The sequence below is a fragment of the Euprymna scolopes genome, chromosome 9 (assembly GCF_053919585.1).
Source record: "Euprymna scolopes isolate OS-2025 chromosome 9, ASM5391958v1, whole genome shotgun sequence".
NCBI classification, from domain to species: domain Eukaryota; kingdom Metazoa; phylum Mollusca; class Cephalopoda; order Sepiida; family Sepiolidae; genus Euprymna; species Euprymna scolopes.
In genome coordinates, this window is record NC_136490.1 from 93,092,287 (window position 1) to 93,119,323 (window position 27,037).

Here is a 27,037-nt window from a genome sequence, read left to right on the forward strand (position 1 = left end):
TAGGTTGACATATATTCGGCGGGTTTTTAATAGTATTTCTATAGTTTTTTATTTATAACACCTTTTTCCAAAGTTACGGTGTTAAAGAGGGTGTGAGATGCCATCTTGAATTTTCGAATACATCGATAAACACTGTATGTTTTTCGAGCTGAATAAATATGTTACATTGAATAAAAACACGAAAAATATATCCAGGTTTGCAGAAAAGTAACTTATCTTGCCTTTGATAACATTTATTTGTTATATATTTGTTTTTTGACAACTTTTTCGAATCTATGTGTACAGTCTTGCATTTTACACTTTTAGATCGTATTTTAAACTAAACTTCGGAGGTTGGAATGCCCCCCCACCTAAAATGTACTTGGAAAAATCGATTTTATAGTGAGATTTAAGAATGGTTAGTCGAAAAAAAGGTGAAAAACAAAACAAATAATCAATAAATAATTGTTACCAAAGGCAATAAATGCTACTTTTTTTTTAACTTACATGAATGAGCTTATTTTATGTTTTAAAGTATTTTCAAGCGCTTTTCTTTATTTTTTAATAATCTCATGCGGGTGTGTGGGTGCCAAATACCTCCAGATTTTCTAGAATTTCCCGCTAGATTGTAAACGAAATCTCCAGATCTATCAGGAAAACCGCTAAATTGTAACACTGGTCACGTGACAGGAAGCGGTAATAAATAATTGTCCCTAAATAAAAAAAATGGCCTCTCGGTACAAAGAAATCCATTTATTTATCATAGAAAAATTAAGTGTAATGTTATAATTAAAAAGAAATATATAAAAACACGCATGGATATAGTAAACATATTATACCAAAACGTGGAAGCCATCCGTCCAGTGGTTTTTTAGACAATTAATTCCGAACGAACCAACAGTTAGATTTATATATATATATATATATATATATATATATATATATATATATATATATATATATATATATATATTTATATATATATATATATATATAAACAATTACACAAGCCAGATTTCGTATTATTTTGATTCTTCTGACTACTATTTATTACCCTTCGAAGAACCTAACGGGTGGTCATCGGTATAAGAGTTCGAATCAAGGTGTATCCGGAATCGCATAACACCTAGACAAAGTTCAATAGATATAGTTGTCCTACAAATAGCTCACACATTAAAATAGTTTGGTCATGATCGATCCGCACAAAGATGGGGATGGGTTCCTTCACTCTCTGCACGAAGAGTCCACGAGATGAATAAAACGATGTTCTCAAGTAAAAGAAAGTAGCACACGCCCACGTTGTGATTTAGATTAGATCCGTGAGTCACAACTCTGGACTTCATCTAGGTTCCTGCAATTTAAAGCACGTTAACTCCGAACAGCAACTACGGAAAAAACAACAATTAAATCCTCCGGCCGGTTTATGTAAAAAAGATTATATTGTCAAGAACTAGATAATTACACCGTTCTAAAAAAAATGTACAATATACAATGCCGTTGCAACATAAATAGTTTTGATAATTATATGAATGGCATCAAGCCAATGGTCCGTTAGAATTATGCGCCTTTTCGTGTACCGTGAATTATACACGTCGATCGTCCAGTAGAAAAAACAAAAACTTTGGTTTTGAATTGCGGGTAGCAGTCTCGTTGAAATTATCAGTAGCGTGCCAGCTCGTTGTCTCCTTTCTCTTTGAGATACTCTTTCTTCTATTCCCTTATGAGATACAATTCTTTTCCACTTTCTTTCGGAGAAGCCTGAAGACAGTTTAACGTTACACTGGTTGAGTGTTTTATAATGAGCTTGGTGAGATTGGTCTTCAATCTTGCATAGGATTGTCGCAACTAGATAACGTACCCAACCTAAAGTGTCCCTTCTCGCCCTGCAACGGGAGCTCGTTCCAGACTCGCACTTTTTTCTTCTCTCGAGTTTTCTCTACCTTTCCCCTCCACTCTACTGTCGAAATTCGCTCGTGAACGACATTGTAACGGGTAGGGTTATACTTATACTCGTTCTTATTGGTCGATTGTCATCCTATATAAGCATTGCCCGTGGGTGATTTTTATCGAGGAGATTTTCACGCCGGCAAGTTCTGCGAATGGTTACTGCCACCAAAGCAAAACTCTAACATTGTTCAATACTATTCCCTCAGATAAAATTGATTAATTAGCAAATTAGTATTCGTATTAAATTGTGATTATCAATTCAAATCTGTTCAGCTGAAGTTATTTTCTCTTTGTTTTTAGTTATCATAAACCATTAAAGTGGAGCCAGCAAGGCAATCGAGAATTGCTCGGTATTCTTCACATAATAAAAACATTAACTAAGCTCTATTATAACAATTATTACCGTTAAATCCGTTCTCACAGGGGATGGGTCTCAATTCTTATCTTGAAAATAATGTTATTTTCATAATAATTCAGTCAATGTAAACTTCGACCTTCATTTGGCGTATCTTGTCGAACTGTAGTAATCTTTCTGTCTACTTTTTTAATTACATTTTCACCCCAAACAAGGTACATTACCACTTTGTTGTAGGGAGCTACTATCAGGGACATAAGCATCAGGGGTACTGTGTAGGGAGTTGGGCAGCAAGATGTCGGTTTACGTTACACTTGAACTTCTGCATGTCACTACAGTTGCGAAAGTAGGGACCCGGAAGAAAATCCCAAAGTCTAGCTGTCCTGGGAAAGAAACCACTTGAGTAGAAGGCTCTCTTACATCTAGGGATCTCTACTGCGTAGGGGTGGGACTTAGCTGCTTGTAGGGTTTGTCGGGGGTATTTACATCGAGGGGGCACAAGTGCTTGCAGTTCGTCGGAGCATTCACCGTTAAAGTACTTGTAGAAGAGGCAGAGGGATGCAACATTTCGTCGATGGGACCTATCAGACTGGCGACTCTCTTTTGAACCTTGTCTAGGAGCGAGAGACTAGTGGCAGATGCAGCAGCCCAAATACATGGGCGAATTGTGGCCCTATAGAGGTATAGGATACTTTCGGGTGTTAGTATCTTTCTAGCACGGTAGAGAGAACCTGCCTTCTTCGCAGCGGTCCTGGCGATACTCTCAATGTTATTGCTCCAACTCATGTTTCGTGTGAGCGTAAGGTCGAGTAGTTTAAAAGATGTACTTTCAGATAAAAAGTCATTGGCCATTGCTATTGGTGGTAGAGAAGGTTTCTTGTAATTATTGAAGTAAAGAAGTTTAGTCTTGACAGCATTGAATGTGATCACCCATTTATGTCCCCATTCCACTACAGATTGGAGGTCATCCTCTAGTGTTTCTGCTATTTCTTTAGATATGTGTTCATTTCTTTTCCTGTCGTGTCTGTTATAGAGCGTGGTGTCGTCAGCATATATACCCATCTCACAGGCAATTTTCTCAGGGAGGTAATTTATGAATATTGGGAATAACAGAGGTCCAAGGATAGACTCCTGAGGCATTCCCGCATTTATATCATATTGTTTAGATGCACAACCGTCGAGGATAACCTGGATGTTTCTCTTATCTAAGAAGGATTTAATTATGTTATGTATTCTTCCAGTGATACCATATGATCTTATTTTCCTGAGAAGACCTTCATGCTTCAAGCCTTAGATATATCTAGAGCAACCCTCCTCCGCTTTGTCCAGTGACTGGTATATACGTTCTGAGATTACATTTAGGATGTCTGCTGTGGAACGGGCTTGCCTAAATCCATATTGTTAGTCAGTCAGAAGTTTAGCATCTGTAAGGTGATGGACTAGAACTTGGTTAATTATAGTCTCAAATATTTTGGCGAAAAGTGGGAGGAGGCTAATGGGGCGAAAAGTTACTGGGTCAGTTCTTTCTCCAGAATTCTTGAAAACTGGTACTACAGAAGCAGTTTTCCAGCAGGCAGGAAAACAAGATTCATTAAGGCATTTGTCGTAAAGTTGGAGAGAACTGGAGCTACTTCGGCAGAGCACTTTTTTAATAGCAAAGCCGGGATGAGATCAGGTCCACATGCTTTTGAAGTGTCAAGATTTTTTATGATAGCATGCACATGAGGAGGGGTGATTTTCAGATCGTCTAGTGTGGCGTCTGTCCGCAAAGGAAATTCCGGGAAAGGGTGGTTAGCAGGGTCCAGTGTGGAGTTGGAGGCAAACCGACTGGCAAGCATGTTAGCCTTCTCAGTTGCAGAGCAAACAACCTCATGATTGTTGGATAGTGGAGAAATTGTTGATTGCCCATTATTTACTACACTGTTGTAGATTTTCCAGAAGTCGCGGGTTCCTAATTTCTGTGCTTCGATGCGTTTTTTAGTGGTTTCAGTAAATTCTCTCTTAGCTGTCGCTATTTCTTTCTTACAGTTACTTCTGGCTTCTATATACTTCTGTCTGTTTGAATTGGACTTATGTCGGCTAAATATGTGGTACGCATGCTGCCTTTGCGCTATTGCAGATGCACAAGTAGAAGTAAACCATTGGGGAGAGAGGGGCTTGCTATTAAATTTCCGCGTCGAAACATGTGCTTCAATTGCCGTTTTGAACCATTCAATGGCCTCATTTGCGCAATGTTCAGAATGAAGTGAAAAGATATTTTGCCATGGGGCGTCCCTGATGAGATCCCTGATGGCTTCCCTGTCAGCCTTTTTATAATATCTCGTTGTTTTAAGCAATGACTCTTCAGTTTTGGCTCTAAATTTAGGGCTATTTCAACCATTACACTGCATGATCGGCGTTCCCAAGTGTGCTGTGGGCATTAGTTACACAGTCATCGGAAACTGTGGTCAGAAACAGATCTAGAAGTGGTGCGTGTTGTTCTTGCTGGTCTGGGAAACGGGTTGGAAACGTAACCATCTGTGATAGGGAATGAGATATAGAGAAGTTACGTCTTGTTGAACCAGCTGCGTCTGTGTTAGTAGAAAATCCAAGCCAGTTGCTGTGGTGGACATTGAAGTCACCAAACACATGCACTTGTGCGCTAGTGTCGAGGGAAAGTGCTGTATCTATATTGCCAGAGACTTTGTTTATAAGGGTAGAGTCCTGGGTCGAGGGAGAGCGGTAGAGAAAATAAAAGTAGCTAATGTTATGTTGCATGTTAAGTTTAAAGCACATAAAGGCTTGACCGTCCGATTCTAGTTTAGTTCCTCTAATCAAGGGGAGGGTGTTTCGAATATATACTCCAAGCTCGTGGATATGTCTGTCAGAGTCCTTACGGCAGAGTGGGAGATATCCAGGCATATTAAAGTAGTTAGAGGGGATGGAGGAGTGTAGGTTAGTCTCACTTAGTGCTAAGATATCCGGAGTGTTTTTAGGAGAAATGCTTTAACATCATTTAAATTAGTTCTAAGCCCACGGATGTTCGTAAATGCAAGCCTCAAGGGATAAGGCAGGTTGGTTTTGTTTGAGTTTGGGCCTGGTTTGAGCGTAATATTTTATTGTACTGTTATCATTTTTTTAAGAATTTCAGTTTAGGTAAGGGTGCGGAACAAGTGGTTATGCAGAATACCAGATATGCAACACAAGCAGAACATCAGTTGTCCTTCCATCTACTAGGATTGTGGCCTCGAGATAACCCACCTGGATGAGTGCAGGTTCCCTTTCCATGCGCAACATGGCACTGCACATAACCCGATATCATATAACTGTTGATGGAGCAGCCGCTCTAAGCGCTACCAAAGAGTTAGGGAACAACAGCCAGGAACTGTCTATCCGGTACCCTTTACTCATCAGACGATGGTCAACCCAATCTACTTGTACTGGCATTATGGCATTCAAGCACTCCCAAGTGCCCAGTTTAAGGGATGCGATGTGTCGGGAGTGGAGAAAACGGCGTTCATTGCTCTAGTCTGAAAACAAGATCGACCACTGAATGTCTGTCGACTCCTTGTGATTCGACCTCTACCCTTGTCTAATAGGCAAAGAAGGAGTATGGAAGGCGGACGATAGACAGTGCCTATCTACTCCTTAAGCAGTTTAGGTCTGCAGACCGGTAATTTGTTTAAGTCACCAGCTCTAGGAAGGTTGTCAGCCAAGACTGGAGAGGCCTTCCTCCCCTTAGGTTTCCTTCAGAGTTTTCCTTCTCCTAGACGGATGACCTGGGAAGATCTACGGGTCCATCAGCACAAAGAGGGTTTTCCCCGTGCCTGGGTCCTAATCCAGGTATTTCTGCGACCTCGTGTTGGTGGTTAATGTTACTGGGTTGGTTTATAAAGGTTATGTAATTCGAGAATCTTTTTGACGGGCTTCTTTCTGACGATCATATCCCATCATGGAATTTGTAGTCTCTACACAGAGGGTCAATATCCCCATTGTATTTTCGACTGGGATGCAAGCGCATTTTTCAGTGAAGTATCCGATGTCAGATTAATCTGTATCATCGCCAGAATCTCGTCAGTCGGTATTTTCGTGAACAGACTCGCTACACAAGGATTCACCCTCAGGTTGGAATGAGTGGAAGTATTGTTGATTATTTCTAAGAGTTCTTGGCATACGACAGAGATTTGCCTATGATTAAGGGTGATTATTTCTACTAAACAATTGATGGCATGTTGAACCTCTGCATTTAACAATGGGCCTTGATGGAATATCGTCTTTATGAATCTTTTAAAGGTCGTACAGGTGCAATTGCTTACTATAATGCTGAACTATCTATATTTTGCATGTAGTTTTAGGTCCTTCTTCTTATTGAGAATCTATAACAACTTCCTTTTTCTTTTCCAAGTTGGATTCATATTACTTAAAAGTAACCACCAGATCTTATCAGATCTACCAATTCTTGGAATATTCCATGTGTCCATTAACACTGATAAGTAGTTATATTGTACGAATAGAAAACAGAATAGGTTTAAGTTCTAGTCAGAGGAGAAGTCACATGATGATAATAATAAAATAAAATATAAATAGCGATGTGTGACAGTGGCCAAAGAAACAAACGTATGTGTATTATAAAAAGCTACTGACACTCGAACTCGAAACCCGACCGATTGCAAAAGAGAAGGTGACATATATAAATTAAGACGCGATCGAATTTAAGCATATAAAAATCCGGTATTTCTTCCGTTGACGAGAACATCTTTTGTTGACTCGTAGTCATTTGAACGTATGGTTTATTCGCATGATAATGGGAAGAAAGAAAGGCGAATACGCGCCCCGAGAACATTGTATACTGAAGAAAAAGTCTTTGTTTTGCATTAACATTTAACGGTATTCAACAGTTCAAACGAAAAATTTAATTTCACCACTAGAAGCTATTTGGGCGATAAATATAAAGTTGATGAGGCTGAGACGAAATGGAATTTTTGAAAATTGAAAGCGTCCAGACATTGGAAATAAAAAACGATTCGCGTCGAACATTTGAAAATTGATAGCGTCGATTAATAGAGATATTAAACGATTCGAATCGAATGTAAAAAAATGTAAAGTATTGAGAAATGACAAGATGCCAACGTGATTTATCAATTGTCGTAGTATAATGGAGAATTACGAGTCGTCTGACTTTTTAGTGTTTGAGTCGCTAGTAAAATCTAGCTGTGTTTTTGAGGGGCTAATATTGTCCAGCTCTGTTTTTGAGAGGCTAGTATTCTCTAGCGGTGTTTGAGAGGCTAGTATTCTCTAGCGGTGTTTGAGAGGCTAGTATTGTCTAGCGGTGTTTTTAGAGGCTAGTATTGTCTAGCGGTGTTTTTGAGAGGCTATTATTGTCTAGCGGTGTTTTTAAGAGGCTAGTATTGTCTAGCGGTGTATTTGAGAGGCTATTATTGTCTAGCGGTGTTTTTAAGAGGCTAGTATTGTCTAGCGGTGTTTTTGAGAGGCTATTATTGTCTAGCGGTGTTTGAGAGGCAAGTATCGTCTAGATGTATTTTTGAGAGGCTATTATTGTCTAGCGGTGTATTTGAGAGGCTATTATTGTCTAGCGGTGTTTGAGAGGCTAGTATTGTCTAGATGTATTTTTGAGAGGCTATTATTGTCTAGCGGTGTTTGAGAGGCAAGTATCGTCTAGATGTATTTTTGAGAGGCTATTATTGTCTAGCGGTGTATTTGAGAGGCTATTATTGTCTAGCGGTGTTTGAGAGGCTAGTATTGTCTAGATGTATTTTTGAGAGGCTATTATTGTCTAGCGGTGTTTGAGAGGCAAGTATCGTCTAGATGTATTTTTGAGAGGCTATTATTGTCTAGCGGTGTATTTGAGAGGCTATTATTGTCTAGCGGTGTTTGAGAGGCTAGTATTGTCTAGATGTATTTTTGAGAGGCTAGTATTGCTTAGCGGTGTATTTGAGAGGCTATTATTGTCTAGCGGTGTATTTGAGAGGCTATTTTTGTCTAGCGGTCTTGGAGAGGCTATTATTGTCTAGCAGATCCTAGCGTTGTTTAAGAGGATAGCAGTGCCTAACGTTGTTTGAGAGGATAGCAGAGTCTAGTGTTCTTAGAAGTTGAGGTGATTGCCGATCTGGGAATGGGGTTATAAGGGCATCTTTAAAGATCAGGGGGGATGTAGTTTGATATGCATTCATTTGCAGATAAATGAGGATTCGCCCTCAAAATGGCGCAACAAAAAACACCTGAAGTGGAGATGGCAGAGTCGAGTTCTGAGAACCGAACTTAACAGATGGAAATTTACAATGTCGTTCGAATACTACCATTGTATCTGGAGGAGAATGCATTAACCTTCTGTAGAGTCGAAGAAAATGAAGGGAGGAAGCGCCCACGTGTCTGCGCGTCATGCCTTACCTTGGAACGCTCCTACGGTGTGCGTACGTGCATGGCCGAAACATGAAAGAAATTCCAAAATGGCGCCGTCCTCATCTTGTAGATTGTGCGATCATCACTGGGCCCCACGTGACCGTTCTTTGGCTGCTGATTGGCCGAGGACGAACGCCGGAAGGATAAAGGGAGTTTGTTTGGAACATGGGTGTGTCTTTTTCTAGGATCGACGTCAGTGTGATCGTATCGGTGAACTGCTGCAGCTTTAAGAGTACCTTAGTCTCTGTGTGTGTGTGTGATTTTTTGGGACTTGCTCGTCTGCTGACTTTACAGGACTTTCTTTTCTGCTGATTCTACAGGACCTGCCCTTCTGCAGAACTTGGAACAAAACTTCAAGCCTCTTCTTTCTTTTCACACGTAGTCGCCTAAAAAGGTAGAATCCGACTTACTTGTGAAACGGCTTTAAGCTATTTCGGCGAAAGGGGGGAAAAATTGACCTCAAATTAATACCGGAGTTCGATGGATCAACCCCGGTACTTGACTGGGTGGAAAAGTTGGAGTTACATTGTCTTTTGTCTGGCGTAAAGAACTTCGAACGTGTTGTCCCTCTGCGCTTGTCCGGCGGCGCCTTTGCCGTGTATCAACAGCTCAGCCATGAGGGAAAACAGGACTACGAGACAATTAAGGCGGCGCTGTTCAAGGCGTTTGCGATTGACCCCGCCACTGCTTGGGAGCCACTTGAGGAAAGGACCCTACGTCCGGGCGAAACGGTCGATGTATACTTGGCAGAACTGACCAAGTTAACGGTCTTGTTTGGTGGACTGCCTGAGCGGGCCTTAGCATGCAAATTCCTAGCAGGACTCCCGACAGAAGCAAAGCGACTATTAAGAGCCAGCTCAAGTGCGGATTCGTTGCCCCTTAATGACCTAGTGGATCGGGCCAGGACTGTAATGAAGAATTATTCCGAGATGAGGGAACCGGTAATTGCTGCTGCCCGGTCCACACCGAATGATAAGAAACCATATCAGGGACCCGGTCCACGTGGCGGAATCATATGCTACAAATGCAATGGACAGGGCCATATTGCACGGAACTGCCGGCAGCAACCAACGACCGTTCGCTGCTACCGGTGTAAGGAAGCCGGCCATATAGCTCAAGACTGTCCGGGAAACGGAACCGAGGAGAAGGTGTCAGCGTCAACCTCTTCCGCACGCAGAAATTAAATGAGACGCTGCCGATCGTTTCGATATATGTCAACGAAACACTGCGCTCAGCACTCCTCGACTCCGGGTGCTCCTACACTATCATATGTGCAGATCTCTGCCACACTTGGAGAAAGAAGAACGTCCGAGTGACTACCATCAGTGGAGAGACGCGCACATGTTGCGGGGTGGGCAGCGTAAACATTCGGACAAAAAATGGAATCTCCGCTAACCTAGAGGCGCTGGTGGTACCAGAAAAAACCCTGAGTTTTGACCTGCTCCTAGGATATGATGCCATCAGAGCTCTTGGTGGCGTCTACATAACGGCGACGGGGGCGGTACATTTTCAGGAGAAAGCCCCAGTGTGTGCTGCACTAAAGATTGACCAACCAGACTTCAGCGTCGAATTTGACGAGCAAAAGAAGGCCTGGACTGCTTCATGGAAGTGGTCGGAAGACCGAGAACCGGCCAAACTGCAAAATGGCATAACGGAATACCATGTGCCCGACCACATGAGGCCCGCGTACGAAGAAGAACTTCGCAGATGGATCGAGGATGGCTGGTTGATTCCCTACCCCTACAAAAAACTTGGACCCTCCAAGGGTCTGATCCCATTAATGGCAGTTGCTCAACAGAACAAAGCAAAAGTCAGGCCGGTGATGGATTACCGAGAACTGAACTCATATGTTGATGCGTTCACAGGCGAGGCCGACGTGTGTGCTAGCAAACTGCGAGAATGGCGCCAGCTGGGTTCTAATGTGTCCCTGTTGGACCTTAGAAGGGCATATCTGCAGGTCCGGGTTAGCGAGACACTGTGGCCGTTTCAGACGGTAGTGTTTTCCGGTAGGAGGTATTGCCTCACGCGACTGGGCTTTGGGCTGAACGTTGCGCCCCAAATCATGAAAACGATCGTCAATGCTGTATTGTCACAGGATAAGACCGTAAAAGAGGGGACATCAGCATACCTTGACGAAATATACGTGAATGAAGACGTTGTGCCATCATCACGTGTGAGGGCTAAGCTTGCCGAACTTGGACTGATTTGTAAGGATCCAGAACGCTTGGAGGATGGCGCTCGTGTTTTGGGGTTGAGCGTTCAACAGGAGCGAGGGACCTTGAGGTGGGGGCGCGGAACTGCAGTCCCCGAAGTGCCCCATATCCTCACAAGGCGGGCCATATTTTCCCTGTGTGGAAAACTGGTAGGACACTTGCCAGTATGTGGATGGACCCGGGTCGCAACCGCCAGCATGAAGAGGAGGGCGAGTGCAGTCACCAAATCCTGGGATGACGAGACGGTGGACAATCTGTTGCTTCGCATGGTAAAAGAAACCATCACAAGAGTCAAGCAGGAGGACCCCGCTAAAGGAGATTGGTGCGTCCAGGGAGACAGACTAAATGTGTGGGTGGATGCGAGCTCCCTCGCGATCGGGGCACTATTGGAGATGAACGGGTCTGTGATTGAGGACGCCTGCTGGTTGCGACCACTGGATGATGCCGCTCACATCAACCTAGCGGAGTTGGATGCGGCGATAAAGGGAGTAAATATGGCACTCCAGTGGAAGGTTAAAGAATTGTGCTTACACACAGATTCGCTGTGCGTGTACCACTGGATAGTTGACACACTAACAGGCAAAGCGAGAGTGCGCACCAAGGCGGCTACCGAAATGCTAATTAGACGAAGGTTGGAGACTCTAAGGAAGCTGGTGGAAGAGTACAACCTATCGGTGAACGCGGTGCTTGTCGCTTCGACCCGCAATCTTGCAGATAAACTCACTCGTGTGCCCCAGAGGTGGTTCGACGCAATGAAGAAAGAAGCCGAACCAGGATCGTTATGTGCTGCCTCTATTGAGGAGACGGATGAAATCAAGAGGGTACACCACGACACTGGACACCCCGGAGTGAGACGGACATATTATTTCGCACACTTAACCAACCCGTCAGTGTCCAAAAACAGAGTAGAATCAGTGGTCAAGGAATGCCAAATATGCCAGTCAATCGACCCGGCTCCCACCAAATGGCAGAAAGGTCGGCTGGAAGTCGACGGGACTTGGAGCCGGCTGGGCATGGACATAACCCACTATGGTGGTCAGCACTTCCTCACACTAATCGATTGCGGACCGACGAGGTTTGCGATCTGGCGACTGTTAACAGGACAGGACTCGGCTAGTGTCATCCGCCAATTAGAGTCTATATTTTACGAGCGGGGGCCACCCGAAGAGATTCTCACGGACAACGACACAGCTTTTTGCAGCGGGGAATTCAGGCGTTTCATGGACGAGTGGGGGACCCGGCTTACACACAGGTGTGCGTATGTGCCGAGTGGCAACGGTATAGCAGAGCGGTGCCACCGAAGTGTGAAACGGATAGCAGCAAGGAAGCAATGCACGATTGCGGAGGCGGTATATAGGTACAATACAACGCCAAAGGATGACGCGACTGCTGAAAGTGCAACTGCTAATGCGATACATCGCTATCGAGTGCGTGTTAAGGGCATTGACGCCTGCCCGCCTAATCAGAAGAAGACGCAAGGACGGTACAAGTCAGGGGACACCGTCTGGGTAAGGCCTCCCAATAACCGATGCACGACCAGGTTCAGACAGGGACGGATCACCGGCATAATCGGTAAGCAAGCTGTGCTGATTGATGGTGTCCCACGCCATGTAAGGGATTCCGGCCCGCCCTTGATATAAACCAAATGGTGAACAGTGAAAGTAATGAATCATCCAGTGATGAAATGTGGATCCGGCCTATGGCTGGGAACCTCAGCACGGATGGCGATAGCTCCAGCACCACTTCTGAGAGCTCGGATGAAGATGAAGATGAAGCGCAGCCGGACGGTAGGACTGTGGACACTGACCCAGGTAGCTCGGAGGAAGATGAACTGCAGCCGGATGGTAGGACTGTGGACACTGACCCGGGTGGCACTGGTGGAGATGAAGAAGCCCAGCTAATCCCCCTCCGTAGGAGCGCCCGCATCAAACGACCGCGGCCACAATGCCGCATGTGTGATCTTGAGACCAGGGGTGGGGGTGTAGAGTCGAAGAAAATGAAGGGAGGAAGCGCCCACGTGTCTGCGCGTTATGCCTTACCTTGTAACGCTCCTACGGTGTGCGTACGTGCATGGCCGAAACATGAAAGAAATTCAAAAATGGCGCCGTCCTCAACTTGTAGATTGTGCGATCATCACTGGGCCCCACGTGACCGTTCTTTGGCTGCTGATTGGCCGAGGACGAACGCCGGAAGGATAAAGGGAGTGTGTTTGGAACATGGGTGTGTCTTTTTCTAGGATCGACGTCAGTGTGATCGTATCGGTGAACTGCTGCAGCTTTAAGAGTACCTTAGTCTCTGTGTGTGTGTGTGTGATTTTTTGGGACTTGCTCGTCTGCTGACTTTACAGGACTTTCTTTTCTGCTGATTCTACAGAACTTGGAACAAAACTTCAAGCCTCTTCTTTCTTTTCACACGTAGTCGCCTAAAAAGGTAGAATCCGACTTACTTGTGAAACGGCTTTACCTTCTACTTAAGATGGACGAGAGTTGATGCAACTGAAGTGTGTCAAACCTTTTCTCTTTTAATTGGTATTTTCGATAGGATTCGGTTGAATATTTTTTTTAAATTGTCGTCGTCAGTGAAAATTCGTCATGCTATGGATATTTTTAATGCATATTCAAAAGCCGCACTTTGCGAAAATTCGCTATGCTATGGAGACGTTTAAATATGCATTCGAAAATACAAACTTTGTGATAATTTGTCGGGCTATGGAGAATTTGGATTATGCATATGCAAGTCGAACTTTGAAAATTCGTCGTTCTTTAGAAGAATTTTGATTGACAATTCGAGTGCCAGATTTTGAGATTTGTCGTCGTGAAAAGTTTGAATTACGAATCGAGTCTAATTTTTTAGGTGTGCGTTGTTAAGTTATAGAAATAGTTTAAGTTAAAATTCTTGCCCAACATTTTTTCTTTAATTAATGTGGGTGAGTTGTGGTCAGAGAGGATGATATACGACGATGACGAAACAGAGCTCAGCGATTTACACGAGGCAGAAGTAGAGGCAAATGCTCTCAAAAACACCCACTTCTGCTAAAGAGTACTACACAAAAAAGAAGACCGCCAGAATATTGCTTGTGTGATGATGAGGTCAGGGAGGAGTGTGACAACGGTCATAGAAAAAACGTCCAAGAGTGGCGTGTACGTATTGTAAAAAGTCACCGACACTCGAACTCGAACCCCGGCCGATAGGAAACGAAAAGGTGACATATGCATTTAAGACGCAGTCGAATTGAGCATATAAAGCGAGAACATGGTAAATTCGCAAGTTATGGGAAGAAAGAAAGGCGGATTTTCTACGAATGTCAAAACAGGGAATGAAAAAAAAATGTCATTTTGCGTGTGCCAAGAACATTGTAAGCCGAAGAAAACCTTCTTTTTTTTTGTTTGCATGAACACCTGATGGTATTCGACAGTTCAAAGAAAAAACTTTATTTCAAATACTAGAGGATATTTAATGAGTAGTAAAAAACAAAACGTAAGACAATACAATAAATCAACAAACAAAATATAAAACACAAAAATTAATAGACTGGCAAATAGACGGAGGTAGTGTGAAGAAAAGAGAGAGAAGAAAGGAATGAGAAAGGGGAAATGATACGTTCAAAGTTATGAGTTCGCGCACAAGCCAGGAAGGGCATTATAATTAACCCCTTCTGATAAGAATTTACTTGTGGATAGCCCTAACTAGCTTATAATAGGCAATGTGTATTTAGTTAAATATGGTTATATCTTTAAATATATATTTTAACCCCCGTAACCAACAGGAAAATACGCAACAATTTTAATTTATACGAATATGTGGTGCTTTATCATAGAACGGAAGACAGAGCAAAACGTCTTTATTAGGCTTTACCGCACTAATTTCACAACCAATAATAAACGTAAGAGCAAATAGTAAAGAGCAGGTAGCAGCAGTAAACGCAAGAGCTGTTAGTAATGAAATGTTGAAGAAGAAAAATACTCAACCCTTTTAAAAAGGAAAAGGAACGTGTGCAAAATCACGTGGCATAGAAACTTTTACTTTAATGGAAATATAACAAGCTCCCCCCGCTAGTAAGAGAGATTGCAAGGTGTAGATTTTTTTTTATTTTCCAAAGTACAAAGTTATCTTTGAAAGTGGCGATGTGTTTTATTTATAAGTCCAGTCGCTGGACTGGTTTATGGATGCGACTAGGCCGGCGTGGAAGCAGTTAAATATTCGAAGGACTGGCAGGTCTCTGCGAATTCTCTATATTTTCTGCATTAGGTGTATTGTCAACTGGATTTGTTTCAATGAAATGGGCCAGGTCTGCATTTGCAAGGTCGGGTAGAGTATTCTCAGCAGGACCCTGAGGTCCATCAGAGCGCGGAAAACAAACCAAATGTCTTAGCGGACATCATTATGCCGTATTCTCGCATGCGTAGGGTTGGTCTCGAGGAGTTCCACTACCTCGACGATCGGGTCGTACTTGCTCCTGTTGCCAAACCGTTTCAATAGTACCTCCCCAGGTTCGTAGAGCCAAACAGGTAAGGTAGTACCAATAGAAGAGCGCCTTTCAAATTTGAACAATCGTTCGTGGGGAGTTGCATTCCTACTAGTGCATAGTAAGAAGCGAATAGAATTAAACATCAGGCAGTATGTCCTGCCAAGCACTAAGGAGTAGCTGTTTATATTCCAGGGTCAATAATATTGAGTGCCAAATAACACCATCATAGCGCTCGCACTGACTGTTTCCTCTTAGGCTGTGTGCAGTAGTGTTACTGCACCCAACCCCAAGTCGCGTCAGGAAATTTCTGAACTCCTCCGACACGAACGATGTTCCTCTATCAGAATGGATGAAAGCGGAGAGTCCAAAAATAGAAAAAAATATTCGTCAGTCATTTGATTGCGGTCTGCGAAGAACAATCACGGCGAGGGAACGCAAAGGGAAATCGACTGTACTCATCCATGATAGTAAATAGGTAAGGACATCCTTTCGAAGCTGTCGGTACAGGCCCCTTGAAGTCTACGGAGAGGCGCTGGAAGGAAGCAGTAGCGCAGAACAGTGTATTGTTAGTAGGGCTGAAGATTTGAGGCTTTATTTTTGCGCACGTTGTACACTCGGATGTCACGCACCGAACTTCATCAATTGAGTATGGCATATTTTGTGATCGTATAAAGTGCCAAAAACGCTGTACACCAGGGTGTATTAATGAACTGTGTATGACCCTTAGCTCCTCCAAGGAGAAAGCAGCAGCACCACACACTCTCAATAAAGCATCGGCAACGATATTTTCAATTCCGGAACGGTGTTTTACATCGTACGAGAACGGGAGAAGCTCCATTTTCCACCGAATGATTTTATCGTTTTTAATTTTTCCTCGGTTAGCTGGCTTATACATAAAATATACGGCTTGCTGGTCTGTTACGATAGTGAAGTGCTTCCCAGCAAGGAGGTCCCTCCCTTTTCGGACACATTCAACTATCGCGTAAGCCTCTATTTCAACTATGTGTAGTCGTATTTCCGATGGGTTTAGTGAGCGGGAAAAGAACGTAAGAGGGTGCTTCGATAGCCTTTTCTGATGCATCGGTTTCGATAGTAATTGGTAGTTCGTCGTCGATAACCTTTACAGATGATTCGGCGACGTTCTTCTTAAGTTTCTCGAAAGAATTCACAACTATAGGCAGCATGGGAAATTGTTTATTCTCAACCAGGGGACGAATTTTGTGTGAATAATTAGGTATCCATTTCGCGTAGTAAGAAAACATACCAAGACACTTGGAAGGAGGAGGCATTTGCAAAAGAGGTTTCAACCGCTCAGGGTCAGGTTGGATAGTTCCGTCACAGATTTGGTATCCAAGCAAATTGATAGAGCGAAGCGAAAACTTTGATTTTACTCGGTTTATTTCGAGGCTGTATGTTGAGGCAGCCTTTAAGAAACGTTCCAAGTTAGTGCCATGCTCCTCTTGAGTTTTACTGTAAATGGTAATATCATCAATGTAAGAAAAAGTTCTGAATAACTTATTTTCAGAAATAAAAGAATTCATACATCGTTGAAAGGCAGAAACCCCATTAGTGACATCATAGGTATTCGTTTGAATTGATACAAACGATTTCCAGCTTGAAAAGCCGTGTAGGGCCGATCTTCGGGAAAAATTTCAATTTGGTAGTAAGCCTTAGACAAATCAATCGTACTAAAATATGATACTGGGAAATTTGGTTTACGAGATCCTCAATCCGAGGCAATGGGTACGCGTCAAGTAGGGTGAAACGATTAATAGTTTGAGAAAAATCAACCACTAATCGTTTCTTTCGATTCGGCGACGAATTTGAGCACGCTACGGTGAATAGCTGGTTTTAATAACGTCGTCCTTAAGCAGTTGAAGAATTTCCTTTTCAATAAATCGGGCATCCTCAGCACGGTAATTTCGGGATTTTGTAGCAATGGGTCTGCAATCAGGAATCAGGTTTCGGAACAATTTTACAAGGGCACAACTGATCTTGGTTAGCGCGCAGATTTTTAAGGCATAAGAAATAGTAACGCCCCGGTGTAGTTTCAAAAACGGTACCCCGAGTATAATGTCCATATAGGAGTCAGGAAGCACAGTATATTAGCAACCATTGAAGAACATGTTCTCGGTGCAATATTCAGACAGTTTAAGGGAAACAGCAGACGATGCCATAGAAATTACGGAGTTCCGTTTTAAAGTGGGCAGTCTCATTGTTTTGACAATGCGGGCACTGATAAAATTATCAGAACTGCATGTCTATAAGGGCAGTTAACCTTTTTCCTTTTAACTCCACAGTTTCGGTGATAGGAGGGCAACTATCACCACCTATAGCGCGGACCCCTATGATAGCAGAAGAAGAACGTGAAGGTGTCGTTAGAGTAGAACGGCAAACTTTAGAAAAATGCCCGAGTTTACCACAGCTTCGACATACCTTATCGCGGGCAGGGCAAAGGCGGCGTTCATCCTTAAGGTGACGTCGCCCTCCACAGTTGTAGGACTTGCCACGAACAGGAAGGGCAGCAGTGAACTTTACAGAGTCACACTCCATTCGAGAATCAGTTGGAACAGAATTTTTAGAAATACAAGTGGCCTCCTCGGCAAAATCGGTGAGCACATTTTTAGTTCCCGTAGTAGAAGTAACAGCGACTGCCCCAACCTGAGAGGCATACGATTCCACTAGAAAGTGAGCTTGTTCTAAAGCCCTAGCACATTGAGTAGCTTCTGTGAGAGTTAGAGTGTCTATTTCAAGGAGCCTAGCACGTATCAATGAGGACCGGAGACCACGAATGAATGCATCACGGACAGATTCATCCCTGTAAATGGTGGCCGTTACATCTGTAAAACAACAGTCAGCGGCAAGTCGATTAAAGGCCTGAAGGTATTGATTGACAGACTCGATTTCTTGTTGCAAACGCGTGGATAGCAGATGTCTAGCGTGAATAACGCTTGGAGGCTTGTCGTAAACGCCTTTCTATATTGAAAATGGATTGGTACGCTGTTATCTTTCATAGCAATCTTGCTCTTGATTTCGAAAATAAAAACGACATTTTCTGCTTTTCGTACGACCGTTGAGTTTGTTGAATACCTCCTCTGGTGTGGAGAGGGAGATAGTATTAATATTTCAGAGTTGCGTTCAGACCCGTGGAAAAATCGGCACAACACAAATTTGGTTGGTCTTACTAGTGAATGGGCTGCCTCTACTGTATACGTTACGCATACAGTAGGGGCAGCTCATTCGCCAGTATTTATTTTACGTACTACACCGTTTTTTTATCCGATCCACTTCCTTATCAATTTTCTCGATTCGATTGGCGCAGTATGAATACTGTAAAAAAAAAAATCTCGGACGGAACAAAAAATGTTCTATCTGTTTGTTTTTTTTTTGTTTTTTTTGTGTGTGTTTTATTTATATATATATATATATATATATATATATATATATATATATATATATATATATATATATATATATGGCGATTAAGTTACACTGAATATTCCGCGTTTCATCCATTCTAGGACTCTTCAGGCTAATATATATTCAGAATATATATATATATATATATATATATATATATATATATATATATATATATCACTGAGTCTCCAGTCCAGAATGTTCGATAGCAGAAACTAGTTACCGGAAGTGACTTCTGGAACAGTCCATTGTCGGAATCTACAGGAGTGCGGCCCTGCAGTGTGTGTACGTATACATAATGAAGAATAAAATTACATAGAACTTTGCCGTTATTATATCATCAGATCAATAAGATTGAAAGAGGAGAAAAAGAAGGAAAAACATCTTTAGGCCATATATACCCCCCCAAGAAAGCTTACTAATCCTGGCGAAACATGGACGTTTCTTTTTAGATTACTTGTCATAGATGTATTTTAATATTACTTTTATTAAGCTCTACTCTCATTGGTGTAAATACTGAAAACCTATTTATAGGATGTATTACATCACCTTATAAATATTATGTGATAACTTTTATTACCACACAAACCGAAATGCCCGATGTATATACTCAATAGTAGGTTATTTGATACGACTATGGTGCGTTTAAAATGCATATTTCCGTTTAGAGCAATTTACTTGCGTTTTAAAATTTAATTCAAGTAGTTTTCTAAAACCAACAGTAGGTTCCCTACAGTGTAATGTAGACTACGATGTATTGTATCACTGCAAGAAGGCATATGAAGCTTCCTCTCAGTGCACTGCGATGGGTCCCCAACTAGAGAATGCAATTAATCGATTTGATTGAAAATTAGGCGATTTCCCAATTTTGATGACAATAAAATTATGGTAGTGTGAAACTTTTGTTAATCTCTACTAAATCCCTGGCAACTTAAAGTGTCCCTGCTAATATATATATATATATATATATATATATATATATATATATATATATATATATATTCCATGTTATAGAAAGAGAGAGAGAGACAGGGAAGAGAACGATAGTGGAATAGGCGCCAGGAAATCAATAATTCTGCAATTACGTGTTGCAACAATAGTTTATCTTTCTTTAAAATCTCTGTAAAATTTACAACTTATTGAAAATCGATTATGCAGTAAAAATTCCAAGATAAAAATCAGTTGCTAAAAACGTATCAAAGTGCATACACACTAATTCATTCTTGTGTGCATATACGTACTGACATCCGGGGGCATACAGTGTACATAGATAAATACAAAAAAAGCTGACACAGCAATAATACGAACAAATTAATTCATATAATGAAATTCATAATATTTTGACCCGTTTAAAAGTCTTTAAAAGAATGTGTCTACATTATTTGCATTGTTAATATATCTGTCTTTTCCTATTTATCTAGTCTCTTTCTCGTTCTCTCTTTCCTTCTCTTTCTTCTACTCTATTTAACACGTCTTTATACGTACTGGGGTGCTCATGTGTGGTCTTTTTATTCTCTTCATCGTTGTGTTTTTTTTTTTCATCTAGTGGTTGCTATTGAAATAATAAAGAGGACACAAGGAGACGTTCACTGAGTTTTCTTCAAAGTTTTATTTGGAGAGAATTGACTCATAAGAGAGAGAGACTGATCTTCCATTGGTGAATTATATAATCTTAACTGAACTTTATTACTTTCTAAAATGAGTGCTGACACGACCAAAGACATCGAAGTAACATTGGCTTTAGATTACAAATTTCTACATTATTGGCGGTGTCTAATTCGCACAGCTTCCGCGGAGAGACTGATTTGAAAATCTGTTTCTTCCAGCTTGAAACATGTTACATCATTCGTCATCTAATTATATCTCTGTTTTGTCTTCCGTTTGACTTGCTGCCACCTGCTTTAACTTTATGTCACTCACCTATGGAAACGATTCCGTTCTACACATTACGCACTCAGTGTTACCCTTGTCAAAGTTCACACCAGCTGACTTAATCAATATTGATGTGAGCTCTCTATTAGGTAGCGTCCGTCTCTCTAAACATAGGCGTGTTTTTATGTCTTTGCGTGTGCGTGTCTATTTTTACATTTAATCTCATTTTGTACAAGACGTCTCTTCATATATCTCTCATTATATAGCAAATATGTGTGCGTGTATGTATCCAGTCATCAGATTTTAACGGTCGTAATCAGCAGGTTAATGGGGATGTTATTTAATGACACAACACTTTCCCCAAAATCCAAATATTTCTGATTTGCATGAAAATTAAGTCGTAGATATTTACATGTTTAATAATGTAAAACGATTCGTAGATTTGTAGATTAAGTCGTAGATATTTACATGATTCGTAGATAAGGTCGTAGATATGTTTAGTAATGTAAAACGATTCCCCAAACGTCAATCTTGTCTTTGTATTTTTGAAAATGATTTGCTTTTTTTCCTTTGATGCAAGTTATTAGGACAAATACATTTGGGACATTACCGTGCTTGAAAATTACTCACACCAGAGAGTATCCTATATCTTTACACAACTACATTTTTTTTTTACACAGTGATCACCACTTATCAAGGCCCGGAAGCCACTCAGGGATAAGAGTTATTGCAAGTACATTACGTTAGTGTGGAGATTTGATGAAGTGTTTACTTAAGGGGGCGGTTCATTAGGAATTTGTTAACGTTGGACTTGAACACATCCAATTCGTCCATGCATGGAGTATTGTTGTCACATCTAAGTTAGTGCATTTACCACTAGGCTCTCACACCTAGATACGAGCCAAGACTCAATCTTTGTTCCATCACCGTAATAGCGCATCTTTGTACCTGTTTTACAAGTATTTCTATGAAATATGCTCTGATGAACTCACAGCACTTGTGTCCGTTTGACGTATATATTCCCTACTAACACGTTAAGGTGTAAACTTCCATTTCTTCACTGTTGAAAGCCCTAGATTCTGGAAATTCGTAATGTAGGGGACCGAAAAATACGATTGCGAATTACTTCGGATCTCTATCCAGTCATGGCTGACGGAACGAGAGCATTCTACTCCTGGAAAGTAAATAAAGGCTTCCGTTCGAAATTCTGTTCAAATTCCCAAGTTCGACAGAAACATTCTCGAATTCAATAAGATACACCTGAAGAAGGTCGGAGGTTACATCGACCGAAACGTTGTAAAAATGGCATTCAAGATAAGAACAGTAGATCGATGAATCCAAATAATACGAATAGTGTGGAATGTATTTTGTAGTTTTCTGTGGATTCTTTCTTTGTGCTGAACAGGCTGTATTCGATTGATCACGTGACAGTGTTGGAGACGATATGCATTAAAGCCTACTGACTTTCCTTATGTAGACAGAAGTATAATCTTTTGGTGCTTCGTATTATATCCATATATATATATATATATATATATATATATATATATGCGCATGTGTGTGTGTGTGTGTGTGTGTGTGTGTGTGTGTGTGTGTGTGTGTGTGTGTGTGTGTGTCCGGAACTCCACCCACCTCTGTCTTGTCAATCGAAATATATCCTTTGCTTCAAGTGTCCGTTCGGGTCTCAACGATTTGACGCTGAGATGTCAGAGTCAAACTTTGTCGAATTAACTGCCACGGAATACCAAATATGTAGGAGAGAGTAAATGTGATGGGAATTAGAGAAAAGGGTTTTGGCAAGAGACAAGATGGAGGTCAATTCGGCCATGTCCGGAGAAGGCTGGTGTGCGTGTCATTGCCGTGAAAGCAAACGAGTTTTGAGTAAATAAGTCTATTGTTAACAAATAAGAAAAGGGAAAACGCGGCAAAGAAGAATGGGTGGACAATTGCAAGAGACATGGCAAGCCAGAGAATCGTTTGAAGAACGTGGAGTAAGATTTAAAGATCAAAACGAGACCTGCAGAAAGCATACAAAACAAGAAGAGATGATAAATATATTAAGTAACAACGATAGGTCTATAGACTTTAAACCATCATCCGGAATATTACCATATTTTGATAAGTATTTAAATGTAAGATAGACAGATAGACAGATAGATAACGGATGTAGATAAGAAGTAAAAATGAAGAATAATGGATACACACACGCATACATATATATATGTGTGTGTGTGTGTGCGCGCGTGTGTGTATGTGTGTGCGTGTGTTGTGTACTATTCTTTATAACCAATTGTAATCGGTATTCTGTATCTATCTATCTATCTTTCTCCCTCTCTCTCTTTCTCTCTATATATATCAACATTCTGTATCTAGTTCTCTCTCTTTTTCTCTCTCTACCTCTCTCTCTCTCTCTCTCTCTCTCTATATATATATATATATATATATATATATGTATATGTGTGTGTGTAATTATTCTCTATATACACATATATAATTTAACTACTTGTGGTAGAATTTTCATATAAACAAGTAATAACACAAAGTTCTATTTTACATAGCTCAATAGTGTAAACTAGCACTATAAATATTCTTAAAATTACCACTTGACAAGGAACAGACGCTCGTTCTCAAAATGTTAGACTTTTATCAATATAAACTTGCGTACAATTGCTTCGGCCCAGTGTTGACATATAAGTATATAATAGTTCATAAGTTATAATTTTGCACGATTGTGTTGTTCATCAATGCGTAGAACTCCCCACCCACCTTTTTTTTTCAAAAGTTACTGAAGCTTGTGAACAAGACTCTCTGATTAACATGGCGGTATTTTTTTTAATCCACAACATCTATGCAAAAGAGCTAAGTAAACATTATTCACATTTTATAAAATATCAATTGCTTTTTTAAATTTTTAACACCTGTATTGAGTATCAATTGTCATTTTTCCAGGATTAATTTTTTAACTTCTAGTATTAAATGGTAGTCACGGAGTTTAAGGTAAACTTCGCAACAGTTTTTATAATTCAATTTCAAACAATTAACATTAGTTAGGCTGTGTAAACTATCGAATTTTCTTTGCGCTGATAAGCTGTCAAGTTGTGCAAAATTATAATTAATTAACTAGTATATACTTGTATGCCAACAATTGTACGCAAGTTATTACCAATAAGCAACAATATAAGCGTCTGTTCTTTGTAGAGTAGTTACTTTGACAGGGTAGAACGATAAAATTGTCGCCCTAAGGAAAACAACATTATAGGTTTATTTTACAACTTTTTTTCAAAAAATGAATAAAGGTAACTTGATTATGTAGTAGAGCTGACATTTATTCAATGTACCCGCCTTCAGCTTAAATCACCGCCTCGAAACGGGTCCGAAACTGGGGACATGACTTTTTACAATCGCCGGCGGAAGCTCGGCGTATACTCGGCGAATAACAGCGATCAGGCTGCCTTTCGTGTTGTGGGAGGTCATGTTGGTGATGTTCTTGACGTATGACCAAACGAAGTAGTCAAGCGGTTCAGGCCAGTGGAAGAGGGGGGTAGTGAGAGAAGGGTAGAAAAGCGTAGCACTCCTTCTGAAGCCAATCCCGTGTCTCTTTGGACTTGTGGACCGGCGCTGAGTCCTGCTTCCACAATCATGATCTGCCAGCAGCTACCTGATTGCACCAGGGGATCACCACATTCTTCAGCACATCCTAATAGAGCTTGGTGTTGACTTTTAAGCTGACTTCAAAGAATGGGGCGGCATGATGTGGTCCGCACTTTAAACCACATCAAAGACCATAACCGTGGTTGGAAACTTAGTTGAGCTGAACCCTCAAGCGTTGAACCGTTTGGATTTGCATTTTGAGGATGCTGGCAATGGTATTGTTGTCATAATTGGGATCAGTAAAGAGCATGGGTCGTATAGCAGAGCATCTTCGATGTCGTTCATTGACCATGTCACTTTCAAACATGATAGAAGGCCCTTATCGCCCTTGGGATTTGTACACAATTGCCTAACTAGTAGATGGTCTGCAACAAAAGTAGAAAACCAAATTTCATCAAACGGAAATGGAATCATGTCGGCTTTTCTAGGGCAACAATTTTATCGTTTCACCCTGTGTGTATATGTGTAAATGATAAGACTATAAGTTTTTTTTATATATAAACAAGATGAAAACAAAAATCGAATAAATAATAATTTATATATTAATATCCTAGTACCTATAACGTACGTACATGTGTGACGGTTTCCTGATTATAAATTATTCGATTGAGAGATCCTATTTATTAAAAAGGAGGATAGAAGGTGACACTATACTATAGACATAAAATTATACGTTAATTTAATGTTCATCGTATGGTTCCACCTTCTATCCAAGTGGTTTAATAAGTAGAATCTCCTGATCACCAAAGACGCATTGTAAAAAAAAAATAATTAATTTAAAAAAAAAAATGATGACGCTTTTAGGCTGTACGTTAAACTAGAATATACCTTTTTGATCTTCTGGCTAGGATCCAATGGTAGTATGTATTTGAATTTTCTTTGCGGCTTTTTCCCGATCAGGGACGAACTAGGTATGCTTCTCCGACTGTCCCGATGTTACAACCTCAGAGAATTATTATTTGTCTCTTTCTGTTGTAAACGTTACATGTCTTTTGTTGAACTGTATCTGTTGTCGTAAGAGTTATACACGCATCAATTCAACGAACGATAGAAAAACTAGATTAGACGATGCACGAGTTTAGACCCACGTGTATACACACACACACACACACACACACATATATATATATATATATATATATATATATATATATATATATATATATACAAGAGATACACGTACATAATATATATTCCCCCATTATGATGTTACATGAAAGGGCTGTCCCCTTATCATGTAAGTAAGAAGACATACTAGATAAGTGAAAATGCTATAAGGATAAGATTAGAATCGAACCATGTAGGCAAGTGTTAAAGATAATGGAGAATGGAATGTTAGAAATTAAGTCAATTGTTAATTCTATTAGAAATAGTGAAATATTGTTTATGTTGGAAGAGTCGATTGTCGACTCTTTTAGAAATCTAGATATAAAATATGTCAGTTAACTGAATGCACAATGCGAGTTTAAATATATTGTTTAAAAATAAGTTAGAATTAGAATTGAGGATACTTTTGTTTGTCAAAAGTGTGTTTGGACAAACATATGTACAGCCACGTGAAAATATATCACGTTACAAAACCACACTTCTGACGTCATAAAAAAGGAGATTTCTCAATATAGGATTCTGTGGGTTCGGTGTTAGAAGTCAGTTGGAAGACAGAGTTGAGAGTCAATAGTTGATGAGAGATAGTCAGTTGCAGAGGAGAGTCCCTTAGAAGCGAAGGGTAGAAGATTAGACCATGTAGATTCAAGTTTGAATTTATGACGTCGCTGATCGATCGATTGAAAAATAAGGAAACCAACTGTTGTAACTGTTGTCTCGTGTCGTCATTCCTCACAACCAAAAGTAAACGTGTTTCTATCTTCTTGTAACAACTTTGTACAACCCTTCCAAAGATTATGTGTCCTCCCTTATACGAGAGGCGTGCAATAAGTAATGCCCCTGACCCACTTCCAGTTGTCTGATCTAGCTGAAATTTTGAATGTGCAATGATTTATATCTCTACGGGTTATGTGGCAAATTACAGCTCTGAACTAATTGTGGTTTCTGTTTTACAGGTGTTTGAACTGAGTCCGGTGTGAAATGGAGCCTTTTGAATGTCGAGTAGTGATCCGGTTTTTGTATTTGGAAGGGTGCACACCACAGGAGATTTTTTATAAAACGAAAGAAACTTACGGTGATAATGCCCCATCATATGACCTTATAAAACGCTGGCATCGTGAATTCAAACATGGTCGGAAGTATGTGGAAACAGCTCCCAGACCTGGTCGCCCCCCTTCTGCCATTGATGAGGCATCTGTCCGTCAGGTTGAGGCTGCCATTTTGGAAGATCGGCGCATTACTATTCGCCAAATAGCCCAATATGTCAAGATTTGTACAGGGTCTGTGGAAACTATCATTCATGGCCATTTGCATATGCATAAGGTGTCTGCCAGATGGATTCCCAGTTTACTTACATCATTCTAGAAGCGAGAACGCGTCGAGTGCTCGAGCATGAATTTGGAGATGTGCCAAGAAGATGAGTCAAAGTTTTTCAAAATCTGATTACACAGGATTAAACCTGGGTCATCATTATGGTCCAGAGACCAAAGCCCAGTCAATGCAGTGGAAGCACTTGGATTCACCACCCCCAAAGAAGGCAAAGCTGCAGCCCTCCGCTGGCAAGTCATACTCACAGTCTTCTGGGACCAGGACGGAGTAGTGATGACAGATTTCCTAGCAAAGGGTACC

The 27,037-nt window shown here is 40.9% G+C and overlaps 1 protein-coding gene across 1 annotated transcript; it reads right to left on the reverse strand.

Moving 5' to 3' along the window:
- Positions 1–15,752: 15,752 nt before the first annotated feature.
- LOC145284629 (uncharacterized) lies at positions 15,753–16,199 on the reverse strand. The gene has a single exon (XM_080133534.1). The coding sequence runs from the start codon at positions 16,197–16,199 to the stop codon at positions 15,753–15,755; it is 447 nt and encodes a 148-aa protein (XP_079989660.1).
- Between the last annotated feature and the right edge of the window lie 10,838 nt (positions 16,200–27,037).

Bases quoted from the DNA above. Each gene is read 5' to 3' on its own strand.
- LOC145284629 (XM_080133534.1), bottom strand. From the start codon at position 16,199: ATGGAGCTTCTCCCGTTCTCGTACGATGTAAAACACCGTTCCGGAATT.